Source organism: Zerene cesonia, chromosome 2, assembly GCF_012273895.1.
Source record: "Zerene cesonia ecotype Mississippi chromosome 2, Zerene_cesonia_1.1, whole genome shotgun sequence".
Taxonomy (NCBI): domain Eukaryota; kingdom Metazoa; phylum Arthropoda; class Insecta; order Lepidoptera; family Pieridae; genus Zerene; species Zerene cesonia.
The window spans coordinates 4,643,671-4,652,120 of NC_052103.1; the positions used below are offsets into that span (position 1 = coordinate 4,643,671).

At 32.5% G+C, this 8,450-nt stretch overlaps 2 protein-coding genes across 2 annotated transcripts in view; one reads left to right on the top strand and one right to left on the bottom strand.

Moving 5' to 3' along the window:
* Window positions 1-492: 492 nt before the first annotated feature.
* Window positions 493-2,389, top strand: LOC119834621 (N-acetylglucosaminyl-phosphatidylinositol de-N-acetylase). Its single transcript, XM_038359037.1, has 4 exons — window positions 493-808; window positions 1,198-1,488; window positions 1,676-1,769; window positions 1,979-2,389. Exons 1-4 carry the CDS (start codon window positions 493-495, stop codon window positions 2,151-2,153), a joined length of 876 nt encoding a protein of 291 aa, XP_038214965.1. The 3' UTR covers window positions 2,154-2,389.
* A 4,076-nt stretch (window positions 2,390-6,465) lies between these two features.
* The window catches only part of LOC119832944 (phosphatidylinositol transfer protein alpha isoform), a 22,298-nt gene continuing 20,313 nt past the window's right edge, over window positions 6,466-8,450 (bottom strand). The window contains exon 8 of the mRNA XM_038356778.1: window positions 6,466-8,298. Within this exon, the coding sequence (XP_038212706.1) occupies window positions 8,160-8,298 (139 nt within the window). The 3' untranslated portion in view covers window positions 6,466-8,159. The remainder of the gene's footprint in view (window positions 8,299-8,450) is intronic.

Sequence of the window (8,450 nt, forward strand, 5' to 3'; positions counted from 1 at the left end):
ACTACTCTCTGCCTTAACAAAATAATAGTACAGGTTAGATTTCTAGCACTCGTTTTGCTCGCTTGGCTCGTACGTTTATACTTATTATTTAGGTATAGTCGTATCTACTTAAACAAAATTTTGCTTTAATAATGTTAAAATTACAAAATAATCATACATATATAGTACCTATATAATATTGGATCATGGGAACATATTGGGTATACGAAATAGTAATATATTATACTTGCAAAAAAAATATTGAGAACATGTAACAAATTTATCATTTATGACAGTTACTTGTCAGTTGTCATTCAGGTTAACGATTGTCATATTCCCAAATAACTTGAAACGGTGTTCCCAAAAAATGAAATCATACACAAGTATTGGGACTTCTTCTAATGGAAAATCATTGATCAGTTTCCATATACCGAAACTTTCTATATTTATGTTCTTAGATAGATGAATGGTTCTTATATAGCCATACATATTCGCTATACATTCTAGTCAGAAATGTTATTTGTCGAAATTCCGTACAGATTGGAGTTTCTAGATAACTTTTACTTAAAATTTGTATCGGAATCCTTGTTATATTTACGAAATGTTGTGTTATATATTTGTTTATGGGTGTTTGGTTACTTGTGCCTGTGTTGTATAGTGTACCGTAAATATGCTAGGAGATTACCAACTCGGACTCGCGGAGCTCTAGGAGCTAAGAGAGTACTTATTGTAATAGCTCATCCTGACGATGAATGTATGTTTTTCGGCCCGACCATTTATAGACTATGCGAACAAGGTGCCGAAGTTTATGTGCTGTGTTTATCACATGGTGAGCTTATGTTATCAAAAATATTCCAACCATTGATTGATTTTTGTGTATATTTAAGATATTTTGTATTATTTGTAACATGTATGTAGTGTCATAGGGTGAGAAAACGTACACATTAAAATAGCCATGGTTTTGAAAGAAGTTACTACTAAAGTTTAAAATGTATATTTCATTTTTGATGTTCAGACTTAATTTTTTATGTTTTATACTCAAGTCATTCTTCAATAAAAATGTGGTTAGGTTATATTTGTAAAAGTTTCATCATAATGCTACTATATTGAAAAATGTCCATAATTTTGGTCTAGTTGAATATAATCATAATTTTAACTTTATTTTACCCTGCATGCTGTATGCAGATTATTGTTATACAAGATTCCTATCAATTTCAGGTAATTTTGAAGGAAAAGGCCAAATAAGGAAGCAAGAACTGTGGGATGCGTGTAAGGTGCTTGGTGTCCCTGATCATAATGTTTGTCTCATAAATGACACAAGATTGCCAGACAATCCAAAGGTACAATGGCCAGTGCCAGTAGTGGCGAAGCTAATTGAGCACCAAGTGGAAGCCTTGGATATAGATACACTTGTCACATTTGATAGAGGGGGTGTGTCGTCGCATCCTAATCATGCAGCCGTGTTTTATGCTGTTGCTTATATGTTTGTAGAAAAGACTATGTCAGAAAGTAAGTAAACAAATAAAGGAAGTAAAAAAAGCAGTAAATTGTTATCAAGGTGGTAAAATAAAGTCATTACTAAAATATGATTTTTTTTTTGCCTGAGAACCTGTTCATTGCATTTCTCAAATTAAATGGAATAATTAATTTTTCATTGATTGAAGTAAAACTAATTTATTAAATTTTATTATTGCAGAATGCACAGTATACACTTTAGACTCTGTAAATATATTGAGAAAATACTTAGGATTCTTGGACTTGCCACTCAGCTTTCTGCTGTCTTCGAAGAGGTGAGTAGAATTGAAATAATTTAACATATTTCATATCTATAATAATTATGAAAATTGTTGAAATTGCAACTTTTAAATGAAAGCATTCACACGAAATTATTTTTGAAGATAGTTTAAATTCTATATTGGAACTGCAATCATATTTACCAAATCAAGGGTTGATTATAAAGAAGTGCCTAATTTTATGCTAAACTGTTTTGTCTTTCTAGATATTTCCTTCGCTGGACTGAAAGTCGCCGAGTGCTGCGCGCGATGAAGCGACATAAAAGTCAAATGGTTTGGTTTAGATATTTGTATGTTATATTTTCCAGGTATATGGTTATCAATACATTAAGGAAAATTAACCTAGCCGATATTGAACTAGAACTTGAAGTGGATGATTGAAATTGACTTTTTTTGCAATATCGTCATTTTTAAAAATACTCTGAGAAAAGCTAGTCTATCCTACATGTCCTATAGTTTACTGGTTAAGGACCATTCCAATGCCTCATGTACAATACAAATAATTTGGATATAACGTAGAAAAATATTAAGACTTGATGATGTACAAAAAGAACAACATTCCCTTCCTTGTATAATAGTTTCCAATGAGTTGTGTCCAATTTTCATGTGACTTTTAACATGTATTTTACTGCATGCAATCAAAGATGTGTGATGGTAGGTACTTAAAATGATACTATCTTTACAATTTGTATTTGAAGCGTGTGTCTTCAGACATGTATTTCTGAATATTGACTACTGTTTTGACAAAACTTCCACACTATTTGATCAAATCACAAGACACTATGTTGCCTATAAGGCACTGATGACTGATGTGTGTTTGTTGCAAACAGGTGTCATCATCTTACACTCCAAAATAGCAATACAAAAGTTAGGTAAATCAAGGTTTCTGTTTCTCTATCTTCTGTGTGTGCAATAAAGTATAAGTCAGCCTGATTTTTGTAGCGAGCGAGTGAGATCTGCGCTGAGCGTGACAGTGAAATGGCTGTTGCGTTTTAAAACTTAATATTAATTAATTGCTAATGTTAATAACCTGCTACAGTCCCTATTTGCTATTTAGTAAAATACCCGGTTACCTCGCTCTATCTCTGGGTCTCTCTAATTTATTGTAATGCAGATGCTTTGAATATTTACTTGTCTAGATAGTCTTGCGCTTAAAACGCAACAAAAAGAACTGGCCAATTTTAAACTGCTTCTGTGCAAATTACGCACACAAATATGCGTAACTGCCGTAACTACATGTGGTCTACGTCAATCGTCATAGGAAAGGGAAGGTATGTTGCTAAATGACATTTTTGCAATGAAACTATGCAGTAAAGAGCAGTTAGTATTTGAGCAGTTGTTTGGTCAGGACTTTTAATTAAAACCTCGGATAGGATTCTCACCCTCGGTAATGTTACCACATGCGGACCACAGGTTAATAGAAGCTTAAGTGACAACAGGAACTTTCTGGGATTCTCTAGTCTAGAGCATAATTTTTTGCTGATTCCCATTAGGAAAAATTTTCAAGTTATTAGAATTTCAATTATGTATTATCTTTATTACACTTTTACATCAGCCATTAGCTAGCGAAAATTAAACCGTCCTTTTTGAATTTATGGTTGAAGCCAAGTGTGTTCTTTCATTTGTTAGACTTTACAGAGAATGTTGCCAGTATGGATACAGATAAATTATATAAATATTTTTATCGCTTTTTAGCAGCGGTCTTCTTATTTCTTTTGACGGCTCAATACATTTTCTTATAAATTGTCAGAAGTAAGATTTTTGAATCAATACTTTCTGGTCATCAGTCGAATTTTGGTACATTATACAGATCATTGCGCGGTTGAGATTTTGTAAAATACTTTGTAGAAAGTACAGTATTTACCTGCCATCTTGTCGTTACGCTTTTGCGTTTGCTGAAGATCCCGAAAAAGTTCTGATATAGTTTTTTTCACCGTTTATAGTACGAGGTCTACCTATATTATTTCTCTAATTCAACAATGTTCTTTTCCTGCACTCCTTATGAATTTTGTCACATTTTCTGATTTCTTTTAGTTCTTTTTTCCTTTTTGTTTGTTCACTTTGTTCATTTCTCTATTTACTGTGTCTCTGTTTCTAGCTCTTAATTTTTCTGTCAATGTAGATTCAATAATGTTGGCTTGTTGACACTTAAAAATATCGTCTGATATATTTTCTTTAATTGCTTGTTCGGCGTGTATTTCACTAACCCCTGTGTTGGAACTAATGGAAGATTGCGAAGATGTTGAAAGAAGATGACGTAGACAAGATGATGATGAGCTACTTGAACTGGATCTTGTCCGAGCTGGATAAACTGGCATCGATCTCTTTTAGCGTATTTACGCAATATCGATATAATATGAATGGTAAATCATAGATGGCGTTAAACGAAGCCTTATTGTGCACTAAAGTCCATTTTGACTCAAATAGGAATCAGTAGGTATTTTATTAAAGCCACGTATTAAGAATCAAAAATTGGCTGATTTTTTTTGACGTTTTCATATCCGAACTCTACCTAGACAAGTACCTAAATAATAACAATGCAAATGTTGATAGAAATTAAAAGTAATATGTAAATGGTTATGTTATCATTAAGCTAAAATAAATTATGTTATGTGGACTATTGTATAAGATATCTAAGATGTGCAATAAGTTAAATATTCACACAAGAAATCATTTTCAATTTGAAATTTGAATTCATATACAATGATGATTGTTAATCTTTTACAATGAACACGTAGTCTGTTAGACCGTTTGCTCTCTTTAATTTTAAATTCTAGATACTTCCATGCATTCCCTTTCTACCCGCACGAGACACTTGGATTTGAAAGGCTTTGAATTTGATGTAGAAAAGACTGTTGATTGAAGATGTTACGCTGGCCTTATATTTGACAATCTTGCCCTAAAGTTTGACTGCAAACTTGAAAGATCGTACTACCATTTCCTAGTAGTCAAAGTTCCAGAATTTTGAAACAGAGTATTACTGTATGTGTGTGTCTATATTATTACTAACCCTAAACAAAAATTAGGAACTAATTATTGTATTTTCTGTACGCCTGTGAAGCACTAGTTTTATTTCATGGAGATTAGAAAATTACTATATTTTAGTTCGTAAAATATTTTTTAATACCCAATTGAAGATGTTTTATATACGAATAATGCAATATGATTTATATGTATACCTATAAACACTTATTTGAATTATTTGTTTTTTTATTGTTTGCAAGTATCTGTGATGAAAAAATCTATTATACTTAAATTTTTCGTTTTTATTATCATACCTGTTTTTTATATTAATCACAAAACACGTAAAGAGGTTAGAAAGGTTATAGTTGCTGTTTTGTATAAGAATGCGTTTCGTCACTTTTCTCCCAATATCCACTACACTCGACACTCGCGACTGAATCGTTAAGATACGCACTATAATGCGCGATTACTAGTTTATTAAGAGACGGTGCATAAGCAATGTTTAATTTTCATTGTTATTAGTTTTTTTTTATCCGCATCGTTAATAAAAATATGAGTGGCGCACATACCTAGCCCACAAGGCTCTTCACACTCTCTTTCCTTATTGTCAATTTTTCTGTTCTGTGCTTACAATGCAATTAATATCAGCATCGCTTAGTTTATATAGATCACAGTAATTTAAATGGTCTCCATCATCATTTAGAGCGACATCAATAGAGGTTCTAACTACTACATAAAAAAACGCAACATATTACATTATTTATTCGATTGGCCTTCAAATACTCATAATAATACATTTTACAACAAATGTTAATTACCATAATAATACATTAATTATACTTCAATGCAGAATTCGTCAAATTCTTTCATCTAAACATTTTAAAATTGACAATATTAGCTTTCTATGATCATACATTATAAGTATTGCTCTATGTGTGCCCATGGAATAAAATAATACTATGAACACATTATACAATAATATATCGGGTGTGTGGAGGAAAAAATAAATTAAACAGCGAAATCATGAAAACCAAATAAAAAGAAACGCAAATTGGAAAATGTGTAAAAATTTATTGGTAACTGCAACAACTGTGACAGATTTAAATAATTAATAACAATGATTAAAATGAGATGAAGGAAACATAAAATTTGTTAATTATTATGCGTATCATGAGCTGTGATAATTATCGTGCAGCAAGCGAATGGTACTTGTGTTCAAGAAAATTAAGTACGCAAGAAAGAATTCGTGGCCGGAGGCGAAAGCAGAGTAGCATTGGCTCTAGTAACTACCAATAAAAGACTACAATCAAATACATATCTCACGCTGTATTTAATGTAAAACTTATTACAACTTAGGATTATAAAAAAAATAATAAAAAATAACGTGCAATATTAAGCAATCATCAATCAGAGCTCTCGTGAACTTGTGTGACTTTAAATAACTTATATTGAATAGAACCATTGTAAACGTTTAATAACTATCACAGCCCTAAGAGCTCTGAACCACTGTTAACTAAGTTACTTGTCTAACCTTCAAATGTAAGGAACATTAAAATTTCACTTCATTTCAAATCATAGTTAAAACAATTTTAATACAACTTGCACATTATGCGTTTGTTACCGTACGCCTTTCTATGTGTACACACATTATTGCATTTATTTTGAGACCAAACTTCAAAAACAAATATTCGATGTTTTATAAATATTGTTATATGAAAATGAAATGAAAGTGTCGCCGCCTATTTCAATCGTCAATTATATTGTTGATGAAGTCGGATCTCGTACAGAGAGCTATCGAATAGTAGAACAGCGAAACAATATATGCTCACAAATATAATCAATCGGAATCTGGAATGTCACACATATTCAGAATACTGATTTGTTAAATAACAAACTTAATTATATAAATATACATCACGCGCCCGTTTCGAGGTCGATGCTAACCGTAGCCCGAGTTAGTAGTCCCAGAATTACCGTCAACCATTTATGTATTAAACCTTGCAACACCTCGTCTGACAATAATTTCAAAATTCCCATAATAATTTGCTACTGACAAAAAAATATTGCACCGACATATAAATAACTTTAACATTCCACGAGTCGGAACTATGTGACTAATACGCAAATTTACTTTCAAATATCTATCGTATTATACACAACAGCCAAATGCCCGCCTACACAGGAAGTTTATACATAGAAGTATTTATTACTTAAACAGCGAAATATTTAAAATCTGACCTAAATGCCGCTTATATACTCTCACAAAATCTCGTTGCTAATAAGTATTTCTCCAAAAAATGTAACTCGAATATTTTTATTTCGGTAACGTCGACACTACCTACAACCACTGACTACATTGACTTATTTATTCTTTAAATAGTATCTATACCACATTTCAATGAAATTATTTTGCTAAATGGTAATGTATGCCCAAGTTTCAGTGAGATTGTTCATATTGGGTTATTTCTCAACTATTGTCAGATTCATACATAACATCTGTATGAACAAAGTCTACGTAAAAACGGAACATATAGATGTTACATAAAATATACTCAAGTGAAACAATCAACTATATGTAACATTTTACTAAACAATTCATACGTCATAATAAATAATTAGCTACAGACTGCCAGCAGTCGTTTTATTGGAATTAATACAATCTCACTTGAAGCTTGGACATTGTGCGAGCGCGGGAAATATTGAGCGCCAAGTTTTGACAAGCAAACATCAGTGTTGCATTATATTATACTTAAGTAATTTAATTATTTTTATAGTTTCAAATCTAGACAGCTGATGAAAAAATTGCTATGATATTAAAAACAATTGTGATTAAAAATCTTTTCATGCGCTCAATGTTTCATCGCGCATATGAATACAACACATAAGTGAATACATAGAGTCCGAGCTTCGCGCGCTTTCTCTTCCGAAACACCAATCACAACTCATCACCGATGCGAGCTTATGTCAGATCATTTAAAATGAAATGTTGATCTTGTCTATGTAATATAAAACATAAACTTTGTTACGAAATGCATTTATTTTAAAAGTTTATTGTTTCTGGCGGTTATAATTTCAGACGAATATAAAAAAAAAGGATTTAACATGACAAGTAAACACATCGATTTCAATAAATTATCTGATAGAACTGTTGCACTTAGGACTCTTCGAATATTCACTAACGCGTGTTCACCGCCACATTTGCCGTGAAGTTGCTGCGAGTACGACACGCATACACTATACGCCACATTATCTGTGAAGTTGCCGCGAGTATTACACGCGTAGACTTGGCCTCGTTCGCTATGAAGTTGCCGCGTCCATAACGTACGTAGCGCAACATCCGGTGTGAAGTCGCCGCGGGCCAAATGTATGCGTTCAACTTGCAGCAAACTTCACAGTGAGAGATCCGTGGCACTTTTCGCGCGTTTACTCGTTATCGGCGCGCATACCGCGCACTTCGCCTTCACGGCGGAGCTTCTCCAATTCTTCTTTAGTGCGGTCTTCGATGGCGCGAATGTCCGCCATTGTCATTCCGTACCAGTCATCCATGGAACAGAATACTTGTCTGCAAAAAAATATATAGATACATTTTGACTGTGTTACAATAATAAATAATTAATAGTACACAGAGAATTCCATTAGTAATATACCTAGTCTTGCCATAAATATTGTAATAAAGAAAAAAGAAAATTGTTAACTGCAAATAACATTTATTAC

Bases quoted from the DNA above. Each gene is read 5' to 3' on its own strand.
- LOC119834621 (XM_038359037.1), top strand. From the start codon at position 493: ATGTTATTTGTCGAAATTCCGTACAGATTGGAGTTTCTAGATAACTTT. The intron at 809-1,197 runs GTGAGCTTATGT...TATCAATTTCAG, and splicing joins TGTGCTGTGTTTATCACATG to GTAATTTTGAAGGAAAAGGC. The intron at 1,489-1,675 runs GTAAGTAAACAA...TTATTATTGCAG, and splicing joins AGAAAAGACTATGTCAGAAA to AATGCACAGTATACACTTTA.